Source organism: Umbelopsis ramanniana, assembly GCF_025399195.1.
Source record: "Umbelopsis ramanniana AG unplaced genomic scaffold K450scaffold_72, whole genome shotgun sequence".
Taxonomy (NCBI): Eukaryota; Fungi; Mucoromycota; class Umbelopsidomycetes; order Umbelopsidales; family Umbelopsidaceae; genus Umbelopsis; species Umbelopsis ramanniana.
In genome coordinates, this window is record NW_026252158.1 from 42,665 (window position 1) to 58,541 (window position 15,877).

At 42.2% G+C, this 15,877-nt stretch overlaps 7 protein-coding genes across 7 annotated transcripts; 5 read left to right on the forward strand and 2 right to left on the reverse strand.

The window, feature by feature from the left end:
* The first annotated feature begins 53 nt into the window (after positions 1–53).
* K450DRAFT_258652 (uncharacterized protein) lies at positions 54–3,578 on the forward strand. The gene is made up of 10 exons (XM_051591881.1): positions 54–367; positions 454–506; positions 577–855; positions 922–1,067; positions 1,146–1,417; positions 1,481–1,838; positions 1,900–2,287; positions 2,349–2,500; positions 2,568–2,744; positions 2,820–3,578. The coding sequence occupies exons 1-10, from the start codon at positions 102–104 to the stop codon at positions 3,501–3,503; spliced, it is 2,775 nt and encodes a 924-aa protein (XP_051441055.1). The 5' UTR covers positions 54–101; the 3' UTR covers positions 3,504–3,578.
* A 26-nt stretch (positions 3,579–3,604) lies between these two features.
* K450DRAFT_258658 (uncharacterized protein) lies at positions 3,605–5,913 on the reverse strand. Its single transcript, XM_051591882.1, has 9 exons — positions 5,738–5,913; positions 5,604–5,636; positions 5,350–5,414; positions 5,076–5,274; positions 4,879–5,003; positions 4,680–4,802; positions 4,430–4,619; positions 4,046–4,360; positions 3,605–3,978 (listed from the first exon to the last, which is right to left on the reverse strand). The coding sequence occupies exons 1-9, from the start codon at positions 5,756–5,758 to the stop codon at positions 3,916–3,918; spliced, it is 1,134 nt and encodes a 377-aa protein (XP_051441056.1). The 5' UTR covers positions 5,759–5,913; the 3' UTR covers positions 3,605–3,915.
* Positions 5,914–7,223: 1,310 nt separating this feature from the next.
* On the forward strand, positions 7,224–8,599 carry K450DRAFT_258664 (uncharacterized protein). Its single transcript, XM_051591883.1, has 4 exons — positions 7,224–7,277; positions 7,339–7,479; positions 7,552–7,802; positions 7,875–8,599. The coding sequence occupies exons 1-4, from the start codon at positions 7,233–7,235 to the stop codon at positions 8,488–8,490; spliced, it is 1,053 nt and encodes a 350-aa protein (XP_051441057.1). The 5' UTR covers positions 7,224–7,232; the 3' UTR covers positions 8,491–8,599.
* An 800-nt stretch (positions 8,600–9,399) lies between these two features.
* On the reverse strand, positions 9,400–11,048 carry K450DRAFT_258668 (uncharacterized protein). The gene has a single exon (XM_051591884.1). The coding sequence runs from the start codon at positions 10,774–10,776 to the stop codon at positions 9,760–9,762; it is 1,017 nt and encodes a 338-aa protein (XP_051441058.1). The 5' UTR covers positions 10,777–11,048; the 3' UTR covers positions 9,400–9,759.
* Positions 11,049–11,211: 163 nt separating this feature from the next.
* K450DRAFT_258669 (uncharacterized protein) lies at positions 11,212–12,874 on the forward strand. The gene is made up of 2 exons (XM_051591885.1): positions 11,212–12,672; positions 12,734–12,874. Exon 1 carries the CDS (start codon positions 11,240–11,242, stop codon positions 12,605–12,607), a length of 1,368 nt encoding a protein of 455 aa, XP_051441059.1. The 5' UTR covers positions 11,212–11,239; the 3' UTR covers positions 12,608–12,672; positions 12,734–12,874.
* Positions 12,670–13,682, forward strand: K450DRAFT_258674 (uncharacterized protein; the record flags this gene model as incomplete). Its single annotated transcript, XM_051591886.1, has 6 exons — positions 12,670–12,672; positions 12,734–12,830; positions 12,895–12,972; positions 13,035–13,078; positions 13,153–13,239; positions 13,304–13,682. 6 exons carry the CDS (start codon positions 12,670–12,672, stop codon positions 13,376–13,378), a joined length of 384 nt encoding a protein of 127 aa, XP_051441060.1. The 3' UTR covers positions 13,379–13,682.
* A 241-nt stretch (positions 13,683–13,923) lies between these two features.
* K450DRAFT_258677 (uncharacterized protein) lies at positions 13,924–15,877 on the forward strand. Its single transcript, XM_051591887.1, has 5 exons — positions 13,924–14,040; positions 14,106–14,408; positions 14,479–14,937; positions 15,010–15,458; positions 15,527–15,877. The coding sequence occupies exons 1-5, from the start codon at positions 13,995–13,997 to the stop codon at positions 15,755–15,757; spliced, it is 1,488 nt and encodes a 495-aa protein (XP_051441061.1). The 5' UTR covers positions 13,924–13,994; the 3' UTR covers positions 15,758–15,877.

Here is a 15,877-nt window from a genome sequence, read left to right on the forward strand (position 1 = left end):
GCGCAGCGTTCATGCAAGAAAGCTAAATTCAGAAAGTAAAGGACTTTGCAAGTCTAGTTTTAAAAGTCCGCATCCCGCACGTCTTCTCTCTTGAACCCAGCATGGCAGACAATCTTGCTACACCGGAATTTTTTGCAGAGGAAGCTGCAATTCTTCGGTTTTACAACATTGATACCCTAGAGCCCGAAGAATGGATTGACGAAGTGTATGGAAGTCGCCCCACTTCCCACCTTGGATCCGCCAACAAGCATCTTTCGCGGTCGGTCGAATCCGGCCCTAATCCACACCACGATTATGTTGACGAGAACGATTTGCAGGTACAAGATGATACTGATCCTCTTGGTATCAGGAAGTCAATCTTCAGTGGGTAAGCTTACTTTGTCTTTCGAAAATTGCTATGAAGAGATACCGTTTGGTCCTCGGTTCGCTTTAACTGACCTGCTTTGATGCTAGAACAAACCGTCAAAGCATCGCACGGAATGTGAACTTTATGGAGATTAAAGAGCGTACGTTTTGAGACATTGTAGAGAAATGAAATTCTGTAACATGAAAGTTTACGAACTCTCTTCTTCAAAGGCTCATCGTTGATCACATCCAACAAATCTTTCAATCCCCGAAGTTTCCTGCTGCAGGTGCACAAGGATACCTCTTATGAGGATCTAGTCGTTGGACTCCAGAGACTGAACGTCACTATCGACCAACGCTCGGACGCACTCAAATCTCTCGTACACTCTAACTTCGATCGCTTTGTGAGTGCAAAGAATACAATCGATCATATCCACGATGAGATGAGGTCGAAGAATTTAAACGAGCAAGAAGAATACGGCACCAAGAAATTGCATGGCTATCTAATAGGTAACGTTTGGGATAGAGACTTTATATTTATTTACATCCCAAATTCCTAACACCACCTGCCTCTAGATGTGAATGCCCAGGCGGAGAAAATCTATGGACCCATTGTTGAACGCCGAGGCAAAGCTGAAAAAGTACGCACTACCTTGAATATTTTGGAACGTTACAAGTTCTTCTTTAGTCTTCCTAGTGGGCTACTTGAATCGATAAAGCAGGTACGCGACTATTTTATCCTTCATACGTTGTGAAATTAAGCACATGAGACTGACGCCGTTGATGGATGTTTCGCGTAGGGAAAATACGAAACTGCTATCAGGGACTATAAAAAGGGAAAATACCTGTATCAAACGCTAAAAGGAGAAAGCGTTTCCCATAACGATGCTACCGATATTGGTATCAACATTACGGATGTAGAAAAGGACTCTGGTCTGACAGATCTTCATCGCAAAGTGTTTGACAAAGTTTGGGTGGAAGTGGATAAGATTGTCGTGGAGCTACGTGGTATTTTGTTCAAAATGCTGGAAGATCCTTGGCAACCTATAGAAGAACAAGAGAAGACCATCAAGTAAGTGGCGATTACTCATTGATGATTGTGCATGTAGGCTATTCTAACAAGGCTTGTCAACAGCTATATTTTCGATTTGGACACCACAGAGGATCCAGCATGGTTTTATCTGAACAGCCAGTATAAATGGATTACAACGCAATTGACAAACACCTTTAATGAATCTGTTCGAAAGGTTGATGTGTGGAAGGCCAATATATACGGTGAAGAATCGGATGTCGCTCGTAGCTTGTCATTGAAGAATGCAACATCTCATATTCACTTGAGAGACTCTGATTTCGGCGCTGAAAGTGACCCAGAGCTGAAAGCATGGCGAGCTATACTTGACCTTGTCAAGACGACCTCTAATCTGTTGCTTCGATGTCTCCCTGACTTTTGGAAACTATCAACGTCGTTTATAGAAGGAAAATTTGCTGCCAAAGTAAGTTGCATTATCGTAACCTATGAGCGGGTCAAGCTTATTCACTCCTTTCATCGTTTAGGATACCCAGAAGGCTACGGCAAGCACAAGACGAAAGCGACAAGGTGTCGATTTAGGCAAAGTCGATCAGTGCCAGGTCATGGCTAAGGAAATTGTCAATCTTTACGCTAAACTGTTATCCAACTACTTTGAGTTGGATGCCGGCCGTCCTGCAATGTCCAACGCCGCAACTGATCTTTCTTCCATCCCATTACCAAAGTTTTTACCCAAAAATGCCAATTCTGTTCACGTATCTGACTACCTCACGCGCATCATTGGAGAATTGGCAAACTGCGTGAATGATATCAACCTCATTAATTTGGCAGGCGAAGCGTTCTCGGGACTGACTGAATTGATGGAACAAACCCGCTGGAAGTTTGTCGAATGCATCTGCAAATGCTGGGCTCGAGGTAGGTTTGAGATGACTTTATTACGAGTGTTGTAGAATATTAATGAGTATTTTGCTTGAAGATGCCAAAACATTCTATCTTTTGGAGGACTGGGCTTTGGATAACGAGATTTCCGAGTACACTAATCTCCTTCGACACTTTTACGAATACCACAAGTATTGTTCAAGATCCGCGTACAAGATCAGTAGTCTTAGTGCAGTGACGGACAATCAAGTATGTTTTACTCAAAAAGTCATGTTTCTAGCATGCAGATACTAACACTTAAACTTCGTCTTAACAGAGGCATGAAATCACAAAGGAATTCCTCAAAATAATACGCGATACCTTCCTGGAGTCAATGTACTCCTTCTTGGATGGACTGGTCCATTTGGCATTCTCTGATTACACGCCACTTCAGGGTGAAGAAGAAGAACTCAATTTGACGAGAAAGAGAGGAAATATTGATGTTCATTCTATGGTAAGACTTGCACTCGTAAAGACGCTTGTTCATTACAAGGGTCACACCTTGCTCATCTTCATTTAATTTCACTAGGACGTACGTATTCTTCTCACAGTCAGCAATCTTTCTCGCTTGAAATCACATATTATTCGAAAACTTTTGGGATTGTTCGAAGCTGCATACAACTGCAGTATGGAAGATGAGTTAAAGACCCTTATTGATGTTGTGGATCAGCTGGACGGCATTTTATTTGAGGATTACATCAAGCGCAAGTCTGCTGTCATCAACGAAATCATTACCAACGGTATTCTCAAAGGTGGCATTGATTGGTATAACATTTCGAAACCTACCGAAGTTCATCCGTTCGTGTATGAAGCGCTCATGTCTATGGTCATGGTACATTCCCAAGTCACCGGCGTTTCCAAATCGCTTGTGTACCGAGCGCTATCATCTCTGTTGGAGAACATGGCTGGTGACTGTCTGGAGAGCTTTAGACAAGTAGAACGGTTCGGTATGGGAGGCATGCTGCAGGCTACCTTAGAAATTGAATTCATGCACCAAACGCTTTCGCAATACGTGACGTCGCAAGCATCTGAAATACTACAACAAATATACCAAACCATTGAGCAAGCATATGACCCACAACAGCAACATGCTGGAAACCTCCAAAACGAACTGAGTAGCGTGAAGAAGCTACTAGTGGATAGCCGAAAAAGTACTGTAGTCCAATACTTGTGTTTCAAACAAGTCAAAGAGCGCAAGAAGGACCCCCAATAATTCAATGTAGCTAGCTATTACCCTTGTATTAATAAATTGTCGTCGTCTCTAATAGAAATGGATTAGTACAAGTTTTGTTCGCAATGGGTGAATAATCTATGGTCGTTTGTACTCTCGTCTAGCACACAATAGATTTATTGATCCAGCTGTTACATAATGACAGCAGCATGTCAAATGATATAAGGACAATTGATTATACATTGTATGAAGAAACCGATGTTCCATATTAAAAAATTTGAGAGAGAAAGAAAAAAAAAAAAGACATACTGTGACATCAAGATAAACGACAGTTACAGAATAGAAGATGGAAGTAAAAAATGAATAAAGTGGTATATCTACGGCACAGTACTGGTGATCCTAAAATACCCTATACCTATCCGCCAAATCGGTCGCCGAGGGCTACGGCTTTTTTTTAAAAAGTCTTCTTGTGTATAATATCAGGATCTTCAGAATATTCCTCAGCCGAGACCCACATCTATGGCAAACATCAAGTTTTAATAAAGAAAACCTCGAGCAAACTTTTTCACCGGCCAAAACATTACCTTCTTGAAAGTACTAAGTGATGCCAGAATGGATCCTCCGATCCATGTGCTGTACTTGCGTTCCGGAGGAGCATATATTTTGATCTTGATATCTTTCAAGGCCAACTTCTTCACCTCTGAAAGGAGTCGTTCTCCAAATCCTCTGCAAAGTGTTGAACCACCGGATAAGACGACGTTGGAGTATAGAGACTTTCTAAGATCAAGATCTGCGCGGTTGATGGAATCAACAATGACTTGGTGGATACCCATGTATTCTTGGCCGATCAATTCAGGTTGGAAAAGAATTTCAGGTGCGCGGAATCGCTCTGCTCCCAACTAAGTGGTTGACAAAAAAAGTTAATATGAGTGGATATCAAGTTAGGTTCTCATGGGTCACGAACTTACTTTTATGATGTTACCATCAGGAAGCATGAAGTCATCGGTTTTTCCACTGGTTTCCTTCTCTTCCTTGACAGGATTGACTGGGATATAACACGTCTTCTCTTTGATGATGCGTACCACCTCCTTTTCGGCAGTAGTATGGAAGTTGTACCCAGATTTGCGCAACAGCAATTGGAGGTATTCAGTCACATCTCTGATCGATTGAATTCATGAGTAAATGTCACTTAAAATTGGTGATGTCAACGAGGCTTACCTTCCAGCAATATCAATTCGTCGAATGGCGTGGGGGATAGCAAATCCTTCATACACAGGCACAGAGTGCGTAACTCCATCACCTGAATCTAAAACTATACCAGTGGTTCTACCAGACGAGTATCTGTAGCATAGTAGATTAGAAAACTGCTAGTGTCATCTCAGTGCAGCGCCGCCCCATTCCGAAAACATGAACTTACAAACTCAATACAGCTTGAACGGAAGTGAACAGAGCAGGAACATTGAAGGTTTCGAAGAAGATCTGTGCGGCAGTATCTCTGTTTTGGCGAGGATTGAGTGGTGCCTCGGTAAGTAAAACAGGATGCTATTGAAATAGGATACAAATTTAGTAATGGGAATCGTGAATATGCCGGATGTGAAGAAGCTCGAACTCTACCTCTTCAGAGAGAGTCTTCAGCTCGTCGGTATAAATATATTGCCATATCCTCTCCATATCTTCCCAGTCGGTGACAATACCATGCTCAATGGGGTATCTAATCTTGAGCAAGCCGCGAAGTTCCTGAGCTCTTCTGCCAATGAACACATCTCCTTCGACCGCACCTGCCATTATGCGAACATGTTTCGGGCGACCAACACTGGTATGGAATCATTGCATTAGGAGACCATGAACACCGACCGTATGCTTGGAAATTGCCTTCAGATGCACTTACAAAGATGGGAAAAAACATTTTGGTTGCTCTTCTCCAGCAAATCCAGCCTTGATCACGCCAGAGCCCTGTTATTACAGGAGGCAATGTGTTAGATATCGGAGTTGCATGAAAACGAAGAAAAGTGGGGGATGTCGAATAGAATCTCGCAAGTTGCAATAGTTTATAGTCGATATGAAAGCGTCGAGAAGGGTACAGTGGCACATATTCGTCTTATTTGTTTATCCAAAGTTGCATTGTATTTTCGTGTTACTTACATTGTCAATGACAACCGGTTGGTTGGTCAGTACCTGAGTAAATGTCAAGGTAAATTAGATGATGACACGGATGCAGTGTTTCTAAAATGTTTTCTAGTACAGAGTACCGGAATTTAGCCAAAATGTGTACTTACATCGTCAAATTCGCTGTTCATCTAAGTTGTCAGCAAGAAGAAATCAGAAACACGCGCGAGCAACCGCTGTACGTTTCCTTGAGAGCTACCTGCAAATTAGCCAATCACAAGGCGCTTGTTAAAAAATTCGAAGCTTCCAATATGGCTGATCAAGCCCGTTGGATATTGGATGAAATTGATAAAAAAAAAAGCAGATGGGAAAGCAAGTCTCGATGTCTGTAGAAAATGATACACTGAACTGCATCTATTACCTCTTCTGATTGAAAATTGGTTCACGCATTCAAAAATTCTATCATCGGTGATCGATGAGACAGAGCATGTAAGCCGGATCTGGACAGGTCAAATAAAAGTTACTGAAGTCGTAGAAGTACCTACCAAAAGTAAGCATAAATAGCTTTTTTTTTTTCTATTGCATAACGGGTATTTCTATAGTATTTGTATCTGTCAAAAAACGTCTTTTGATACTCCAACTGCCCTCTGTAGCAGCCGTATTTTGATAGCGTTGACGTTAGCTTTAAAGACTGGGAATCCACATTATGGACTGTGAATCATGATCAGTTATCCCTGTAAATATGAGAATAGTATGTATCTGAGAACTTTCTTGACGTTAATACTTCCTAAATATTGTTCGATCCATGAGTTAATAATGTGTAAATGATCTTATGTCGGTTTATTGAGTAAGAGCTGTAATAATATCCTGATCAACGAAGCAATATTCCAATTTTGCAGACAAAGAAGGATTTAACATTAGCCAAGTGCTGCTCATTAATATGAGAATTTCTCTTGGAAAGAAACGCATCGTTTCGATATACTCAATAGTGAATGTTGGTATTTTTAACTTGATATGGAAGACATCAAGTGTTTGAGTGCCCAAGCTTACGAATGAGTCGCATTAGGGACCTTCTTGGTCCACTTCTTCCCAAAAAAATCTCACATTAACAGCAATTGATACCAAAACACTTGAATGTTATCACAGTTGCATTTCTAGTCGTTTAAGCTATGTATCAATTTCTAATTGAAGGTGATCTATTAGTTTACGTCTAAATAAAATTACCAAATATATATTACATTTGTCCTGGGTAGTGATCTATTGTACCCATTCATCAGTTGTGTCATAATCAATGTTGAGTTAGTATAAGTTATACCTCACATACACATGCCTTTTCTTTGGTCATGGCTACATCCTGGATCATATTTCTAGTCGATAAGTCAGTGTACGCATAGCTGCAAACATTACATATCAAACTTCGAGAAAGTAATCTGCAATTGTCAAATGCTATTCTCATTCAACATAGTCTATAATGCATTTATAATGTTCTGAAAAAGAATCGTAATATATAAAGGGTTTTAAAATATAAATACTCTTTCAATTGCCTTTGATGTGAAGTACGCATATTGCTGGGCTTACGAGCAATTTTCAGGTCCGATCGCTGGCGGCATTTGGCAGCATTTCAATGAGCAAAATTTTCTTTCTTCTGTCTATCATTAAACCTTCATGGCTAAGGGTGAATCCACATTATCGACGCGTTATCGGCTGCGGGTATGCATATTCACGCTATAGCAACATAAAGATTATATCTAACTTCTATATACGTCTCAAGAAAAAACCAGAGACTGGGGGTAGCCTCAAATCGGATCTGCAATCGCCAAAGATTGACCAGAAACAGCATTTCAAATCCACACCAGAGCGAATAACACAAGCAGTAGTTAAGAAGAAAAACAATATAAAAAACAATATAAAGGTAACTGTCACTATCTTTTTACCGAAGTGAAACTCGATGTGCCTCTAATTACACATTAAACATCGTTAATAGACTGCCAATGCGAATGATCGACCAATTGCATCTCTGCCGCAACAGAATGAGAAACCAGCCGTTGCCGCAATGGATAAATATGTTATTCGAAGGAGAGAGGAAGTTACTACCATAAGCCCAAAGGATGCTGAAGAAAAGCATGCAGTCTTGCCGCCTACTACGGTGATAAATGCTTCAGCTGATATACTTTCAACGGCGTCACCCAGTGGGGGCGACAGTGGACAATTGATATCTGACGAAAGTTCAAACCGGTACGAACCTTTTCTTTTGCTTTCAATGATTGAAAGCGACCGCCTGTACTAATGTGTCATGCCAATTGATAGAAAACACGCTTTAGCCAGTGATGAGGAACGCGACGATGTTAACAACGACCTCAATCACCATTCAAAGTTCAGAAAGGTATCGCCTGAAACTACAGTAATTCAAGATGATGAGGACGTGCAAGAAAATACCCAAGATCCACTTACCCCGAAATCACAAACAAGTGATCAAGAGCCAAGCTATGCGCCGTCCAACCGCATGTCTTCGCCAACTATTCCTCAACAAAAGCTACCCATATCTCCGGCTCGCACACCGACAAAGACCACTAGAAGCACGAACCTTATACAAACCTCGCCTGCATCACCAGTTCGCTTTCGAAAACCTCAAACAGAAAACGAAAGCGACCCTGGTCTTACTAATCTCATGTATCGATTGCGACAGGATCGCAGCGGCTTAAAACTTCCTGATAAATACGAAGCACTGGAGAGAATACAGTATGCGCTGGATCATACCATCTTGTTCGCAACAGCTCAAAACAGCATTTGCCATTTTCACAAGATTAGAAAGCCAGTGGAGAACATGAGTCGAAGGTTGGTATCTTTTGCGTTTTGTAGTTTTCGTGCATCTACCTTCGTTAACCATTCATTTTTCCACCGCTTTGCAGAACGTTTGACCTGAATCATCTCGCACAGATCAAGCATTTAGAGCCGAATGCCTATAATATGCGACCCGTTCGAGTTTTACATGAAGGTCAAAGGATTGAATCCCTCCTAATTGGATTTCCAGAGGATGATGAACAGCCTGCAGAACGAACCCGGGTAGCACAGTCAGCTCAACCCTCCAAGTCCAACAAAATTGCAACATCAGCCCAGATTGAGGACCGAAAGCTATCCTTTCATAATAAGCTGCTCGATTTGGTATCGGCAAGCCATGATGTGAGCACACGAGCTAGTTTGTTCTTTTACTCTTGATCAAGTATGCTAACTCTTTCACTCGATAGTCTTTTCTAAAATCGTTAAAACCGGAGGCAGTCCATGATGGAACAAGGAAACTCAAGAACTGGCATCCATTGTTTAAATTGGATTCCGTCCCTGATATTCCGGAAGCTGAGTTACCCACTTTGCGAACGAAGATTGTAGATACAGCCGAGTATGTACGCACGGGGACATTGAAGTCTAGGGTTAGTGACACTATTATTTAAAGGACTGATTTACATACGTCAAGACTTTTACTTATCCGTTTACTACTTTTTAGATATCAGATACCCTTGCCAAACTAGACAAGAAATTGGGGCCGAAGAAGCAGGAAACCAGCGCTACAATTTCCATTAGTAACGTTACTGTGGCTGCCCCACAACAGGCCTCCAGTGAAACTGGACCTAATGATACCATTAAATCACGCACTAGTTCACTCTTAGAGAGAATTCGAGCCAAACAGCAGAAAAAACAAGAGGATGAAATGTACGAGCCTTCTCCTGAGACGATACAACGTAACATATTGTTAAGTCGCCTTCCGGATATGGTGGACTCAATTTACTAGTAAGTGAACAACATTCGAATCACGAGCCAATCAATTCCATCCATTGCGATCTGAATATGCTAACCTGAGTTTTTATTAGCATGTACACATCGGCAAAAAGGAATGTGATGTTCGTTCGTGAGGTTTCTCGCAAGCTGTCTGAAAGTTACAAAGTCCCACTTTCCGAATCTGAAGCAGAGGCACACATCACGCTTTTAGCAGAGGTGGCTCCCAAATGGTGTTCGATAGCGGTTGCAGATACTGGAAGCATCTTACGTGTCGATCGTACTCAACCTCTTAAAGAAGTAAAAGCTATGTTGTTACAAAAGTAATAAACCATGTACATTTACCAGTGAACTTTTTTATTTTTTCAATGTTTATCACACAAAGATTTTACAATATGATGAAAAAAGAATTATTTGATATGACTTATTGAATATATCCAAGCTGTTTAGCAATCAGACGAGCTTCCCTTTCAGCGTCAGTGAAGACATCTTCAGACTTGTGGGTTGGCTTCCAACCCAAGGCGCGACCTTTCTCTGCGCGAGAACGAGAGTTTTGGCTGAGTCCCACCTTTGCTTCGATGTTACCGTAAGCCTTCACGAACTCGTCGTCCGTGGTGACGGATTGAATTTGGTCAGTCTTGAGAGCACCAATCTTATGCAGATACTTGGCAAGGTGGTTGTACATATCACCCCACTTGAACTCGCCAGTCTCTGCGAAAAAGTATCCTTCACGACCCAAAGTCTTGAGATCATGAGCAAGCAAGTGCTCTGCTACGATGAGATACATGTCGGCAAGATCCTTGACGTGAACGCTGCTCCAGCAGTGCTTGCCTTGTCCGACTTGTTGGATAGCACCGTTTTTGAGACCTTGACGAATGACAGTGGGAATTTGGACAGACTGGGGGTTGGAGATACCCTTGGGTCCGGTGCCTTCACCATAAATGCATGGGGGAGCAATGATGGCCAGATCATAGTCGGCAGAGTTATCAATGAGATAAGTATCCACATGGCGATGAGGGTTAGAGGCAGGAATGGCATTCAACTTCTCAGTATCCACGTCACTGTAGATTTCCTTTCCTTCGAATTGACCGTTTGAGTCGTCATTCAAGATGGAGGTACCAGATGTCTGGAGTAACAAAGCCTTCTTGCCAGTGTCCTTGAGCTTGCGGCGGAGACCTGCTACAACAGCCTTAGCTTCACCGAGATGATCAACGTTAGCAGACGTGATGACCAAATCAGCACGGTAAGTCTGCTCTTCAATGATATCGAAGTCATCCAAACTACCAATGACGGTCTTGACACCAATATCGTTCATAGCCTTGGCCTTTTCTTCAGATCGAACAAGCGCGGTAATTGAATACTTCTTGGTTTCCAAAAGTGCGGTGAGCACGCTTCCGCCGATGAATCCAGTAGCGCCAGAAAGGTATATAGATGTAGACATGATGGTAGGTATTTGAGTAAGTGATCAAAATTCTGGTCGACCGAACGCATCCTTTTTATCTTCTTCATGTTTGTTAAAAACGTGTCACGGATTTGTCAGATTTCCCAAAGACTTGTCACAAAGCTGCCTCAAACCCTGCACGATTTTCAAAGCCGACGCTGGGTTTCGACTGGATTACTCCTTTAGAGCGCTGATTTGCTCATACCCTACACGCAATTCGCGACAAGGTTTTAATAATGGAAAAATATTCATATTAATGCCATGGCGATTCCTTGTGCAAGGAATAGGCGAAAAAGGATATTGAAGGCCGTCAAGATTTTTATATAATGACTTCATCGCAGACAAAAATTCCGCGTGTGACTTTGAAAATGAAATTTCGAAAATTAGGATACACCGCAGTTAGCTGGGCCAAGCCAAACCGAAGCAGGTACCAACTTCACACTAATCAAATTATCGGTCTTCTATGGCAACTTCGCGCGACAACGGCATTAAACTGCAGTGGTCTACTAAGAACGACATCGATCGACTATGCTCTGCAATGGAACCAGTATTTCAACCTCCAGACGAGAAAATCGATTTTGTCACCTATTTGGTTCGTGATCAGTACAAACGCTGGGCTCTTGGCGAGAGCTCATTCATGACTCCGGAAGATACCGTATTTGCAACAGATACAAATACAAAAGACGACAAAATTGTGGCCTTCACCACTTTGTGGAAAGATAAGCAGCTTTATAATGGCATTGGTTTTTCCATTGGTAGAGTGGAGTTCGTTGGCGTGGTCAGCGAATATCGAAATCAAGGCCTGATGCCTCGTATAATGGATGCTGTACATGAAGCAAGTGACCTACGAGGCGACTTAATGCAGACAATTGTTGGTATTCCATATTATTACCGACAATTTGATTACGAATATGCACTGGATATTGGAAAGCGGTCAAAAACTTGGTTAAATTCAATTCCATCTCTCAAAAGTGGTGAGAAAGAATTGACTACCCTTCGCGCAGCAACATTAGAAGACTTGGACATCATTCTAAACTTCGACCAGGTGCTGAGTTTGCAAAGCTGCAACTACGCACCTCTGCGTAGAGAATACCTTGAAACTCAGATCAAAGGCTCTATCAATTCGACAGCGAGTCCATTTCAGCGACGGGTGGTCATGTTCGAGGACGATGGTCACGCTATAGGTTATTTCATAATGCACAATTATGCTGATTCCTCTGCTATAAGTGTGCTCCATATCGCATTTAAACCTAATATCAACCTGCCCACTATTATCAACAGCATTTTACGTGGTATTGTTCAGTACAGTAGCCGCAGCTACGATGAAAAATCCGGTGAAAACTTAACCGCTATTTTCTGGCATTTTTCAGAATGGCATCCGTTCTTCAACAGCCTTCCTAGTTGCAACCGAAGTTATACTTCATTGCCTGACGAAGCTTACTCCACGTATGTTCGGATACCGAATTATGCTAATTTTATTCGGCATATCATTCCTGTTCTGAACGACCGTCTTGCCAATGCAAAGTCGTGGAGCTGTTACAATGGAGTTCTTTATATACATAATTACACGAAAAAATACATGGGAGTGAGGATACAAATCGATGGTGGCCATGTGAGCAAAGTTGAAGACTGGTTTCCAACCGATCGTCAACAGCCAGTATCAAATCAGATTCACTTCCCTCCCCTCACGTTCACCAACATACTACTGGGAAACAAGTCTCTTGAGGAACTTCAGATAGTGTATCCCGATATCGCAGTGTCTGATTTAACCGCACAACTTGTGAACGTTCTTTTTCCCAAATCCGTTTCAATAAATCATAACTGGGTATGACGCAAAGTCCGCTTCCAGCTTTCCTCTTCATTCCCGCCAAGATCCAAGTTTTGCAGAATAAAATGGTGATTAGATCAGTATAAAGACTGACCTTTGTCCTGCTTTTTGAATACTAACGTTATTTAGTCGAGTGGAAATACTTGTGATATAGATGAGGAGCTTGTTCAGAAGTTGAAGGAATTTCGATTCAAAAAGTACTCGCAGGGCAATGCTGCGTTTGTGTGTGAGTGCTGGTCATGGCTTTGAAGGTGAATAGGGTTCTAGTGCTTAACTGTGTTTCGTTTTAGTGAAAGTGGACAAGAAAAACTTGAAAATTGTTGAAGATGAAGAGTACGACGACATAAGCGTAGAGGATCTGGTGGAAGGTATTGAAGGTGTGAGATAGGCAACCGTTGGAGAAGCTGGTGTATTGAACTTTTCTGTCTAGAATTACCTGAAAACGCCCCACGATTCATCATTTTGAGCTATGAGGTATGCGGTTGACTTTTCCATTTGATACTTTGCTCTCGAATTGTCGCTTATCCTTTAACCCTACTATGGTAAAGCTCAAGCACAAGGATGGACGTCAGAGTTTTCCACTAGTGTTCATCTATTGGTCACCAAAGGATGTCAATCCGTCACTACACATGCTGGTAAGGTTATACTTTAATTTGGTTAAGAAAACGAAATCTGATTGTTAACGGAGATGTGTGGTAGTATGCGACTGCTAGAACTTATCTCCAAGAGAAGATCGATGTTACAAGAGTAAGTATGGCGATGGAAGACGTTTGATGATCACAGTTGCCGTACTGACTGGATAAAATTTGTTAAGGGCTTTGACATTCGCGATAACGAAGAGCTCACTGATGAATTCTTGACAAGCCAACTGATGCCCTAAATTCCATTACACCGCGCCCTTCCCTTTATATACATGTCCATTAATGACCTCACTGCGATATATTGTTCGATATCTATGGAAGAGTTGTTTGGTCGCTTCCTTGACAATAACGTCAAATGAATATATCAAATGTCGAATAAAATGGTTATCGTTGTAGAATTGATCCGGAAACTTTGTTTCACAGCTGCTAGTTTCATCCTAAACCTAGTACTTGCTACTTTTATGGAAAGTAACGATTTTCAACCCCTGTTGGCTTCCAGCACAAGACATCATGTCTGATGCATGGTACCTCAGTGCATTTTATGTTGTGTGCGGTGAGAACCTCTCTCGAGGGAAGAGACTTGAAAGAAAAACAGGTACGTTTCATGATATCCGAACATCCGTAAACCTTTCAATTTAGGTTCGAGATTCCGTGGAGGCAAACATAAAAAATTCATCCCCGCCTTTTCACTTGTTCTTCACACTCTACCCCTTTTACCCTCCTCTAACTAAATTCAAACCCCATTTATTATGAAAACACTTACATTACAAGAGGTAGCAAAGCATAATACCAAGGGTAAGTATAGCTCTCATTGACTTACCAGTTTTTCCTTCTTAACGCTAACATTCTCATGTCGACAGACGACTTGTGGATCGTCATTCACGGAAAAGTATACGATTTGACCAACTTCCTTCCAGAGCACCCTGGTGGTCCCAGAATTATCCTTAAATACGCTGGCCAGGATGCCACCGATGCATTTGACCCAATCCATCCTCCGGACATCATTGATCGATACTTGAGTGCCGAGGCATGTATGGGAGAAATTAATGAAGAAGAATTGGAGGCAACCGAAAAGGTGGAAACCGAGGAACAAATGCAGTCTAGAATTGCCCATGAGAACAAGCCTAACTTGGAAGAAATGCTCAACTCATTTGATTTCGAAGGTCAGTATCATTTTTTGCTTATAAGCCCTTTCCCTTCTATCATGTAACTAAAAAATTTGCATGTTGACAGGTGTCGCAAAGAGCGTCTTGAAACCCGAAGCCTGGGCTTATTATTCATCTGGAGCTGACGATGAGATCACTTTGCGAGAGAACCACAATGCTTTTCACCGACTTTGGCTCAAGCCTCGTGTGATGGTGGATGTTGAGAAAGTGGATATGTCAACTACTTTGCTGGGCACTAAGACATCCATGCCTTTGTACATTACCGCCACTGCACTTGGAAAGCTTGGTCACCCCGATGGTGAAAAGGTCTTGACCTTGGCAAGTGCCGAGCAAGATATTATTCAAATGATTCCCACACTGGCGTCATGTTCGTTCAACGAGCTGGTTGGCGCTAGAGCTCAAAACCAAACCCAATGGTTCCAATTGTATGTCAACAAGGATCGCGCCATCACTGAAAAGCTCGTACGACATGCTGAAGCTAGTGGCGTCAAGGGTCTTTTCATCACTGTTGATGCCCCACAACTAGGTATGTCTCGAGATAATATTTTTGAAAAAGTAACCCTAAATTGAAATTACTGATGCCATTGTTGTAATGAAGGTCGCCGCGAGAAAGATATGCGTCAGAAGTACTCAGCCGATGACCCGGAGCAATTGATTGAATCAAAGGCCAAGGTTACTCGCTCACAAGGTGCTGCTAGAGCCATCAGTACTTTCATTGATCCCTCGTTGAACTGGAACGACGTCAAGTGGTTTAGATCGATTACCAAGATGCCTATTCTGCTTAAGGGTGTACAGACTGCTGAGGATGCCGTACTTGCCGCCCGTCATGGATGTCAAGGTATTGTTTTGTCCAACCACGGAGGTCGCCAACTGGATTTCGCTCCTTCTGGAATTGAGATCTTACCTGAAGTCATGGAAGCCCTCAAGGCTGAAGGATTGGACAAGAACTTTGAAGTTTACGTCGATGGTGGTATTCGCAGAGGCACTGATATCTTCAAGGCCATCGCTCTCGGCGCCAAAGGTGTCGGTATTGGCCGTCCAGCTCTGGTAAGTTTTAAAGCTCTCTTCTATTCGCCTCAAGTCACTTTTATCTCATCACTAAACCCTACTTACAGTACGCCATGTCTTCCTATGGCGTCGACGGTGTGGTCAAACTCGTTCAACTTCTCAAGGATGAGCTTGAAATGGTTATGCGACTCATGGGTACTCCCACCGTTGCTGATATTAAACCAGAAATGATTGATATGCGTAACATCAAGAGCCATTCCGGATCTATCCCCTCTGATAATTTGGCTCTTTCCGTCTACGATTCCATGAGAACTCGTATTGGCGGTCCTAAGCTCTAAATGTAATGATTCCCATGATGTAGAATAGCCCTCATTATGCCCTGCTTAAAAATATTTAGGCATAGAGGCAGCAGCGCATAAACCATTTGTTCTTTTAAGTTTCCAACCCCCATGCATGCG

What these genes read in the sequence shown, in the direction of transcription:
- K450DRAFT_258652 (XM_051591881.1), top strand. Translation starts at nt 102, where the DNA reads ATGGCAGACAATCTTGCTACACCGGAATTTTTTGCAGAGGAAGCTGCA. An exon ending in CTTTATGGAGATTAAAGAGC is followed by an intron (nt 507 to 576) that starts GTACGTTTTGAG and finishes TCTTCTTCAAAG; the next exon opens with GCTCATCGTTGATCACATCC. An exon ending in CTGCAAATGCTGGGCTCGAG is followed by an intron (nt 2,288 to 2,348) that starts GTAGGTTTGAGA and finishes TTTTGCTTGAAG; the next exon opens with ATGCCAAAACATTCTATCTT.
- K450DRAFT_258658 (XM_051591882.1), bottom strand. Translation starts at nt 5,758, where the DNA reads ATGAACAGCGAATTTGACGAT. An exon ending in CGAATTGATATTGCTGGAAG is followed by an intron (nt 4,620 to 4,679) that starts GTAAGCCTCGTT and finishes TCAATCGATCAG; the next exon opens with AGATGTGACTGAATACCTCC. An exon ending in CTGATGGTAACATCATAAAA is followed by an intron (nt 4,361 to 4,429) that starts GTAAGTTCGTGA and finishes TCAACCACTTAG; the next exon opens with TTGGGAGCAGAGCGATTCCG.
- K450DRAFT_258669 (XM_051591885.1), top strand. Translation starts at nt 11,240, where the DNA reads ATGGCAACTTCGCGCGACAACGGCATTAAACTGCAGTGGTCTACTAAG.
- K450DRAFT_258677 (XM_051591887.1), top strand. Translation starts at nt 13,995, where the DNA reads ATGAAAACACTTACATTACAAGAGGTAGCAAAGCATAATACCAAGG. An exon ending in CAACTCATTTGATTTCGAAG is followed by an intron (nt 14,409 to 14,478) that starts GTCAGTATCATT and finishes GCATGTTGACAG; the next exon opens with GTGTCGCAAAGAGCGTCTTG. An exon ending in TGTTGATGCCCCACAACTAG is followed by an intron (nt 14,938 to 15,009) that starts GTATGTCTCGAG and finishes GTTGTAATGAAG; the next exon opens with GTCGCCGCGAGAAAGATATG.
- K450DRAFT_258668 (XM_051591884.1), bottom strand. Translation starts at nt 10,776, where the DNA reads ATGTCTACATCTATATACCTTTCTGGCGCTACTGGATTCATCGGCGGA.
- K450DRAFT_258664 (XM_051591883.1), top strand. Translation starts at nt 7,233, where the DNA reads ATGGCTAAGGGTGAATCCACATTATCGACGCGTTATCGGCTGCGG. An exon ending in CGACGCGTTATCGGCTGCGG is followed by an intron (nt 7,278 to 7,338) that starts GTATGCATATTC and finishes ATACGTCTCAAG; the next exon opens with AAAAAACCAGAGACTGGGGG. An exon ending in TCTGACGAAAGTTCAAACCG is followed by an intron (nt 7,803 to 7,874) that starts GTACGAACCTTT and finishes GCCAATTGATAG; the next exon opens with AAAACACGCTTTAGCCAGTG.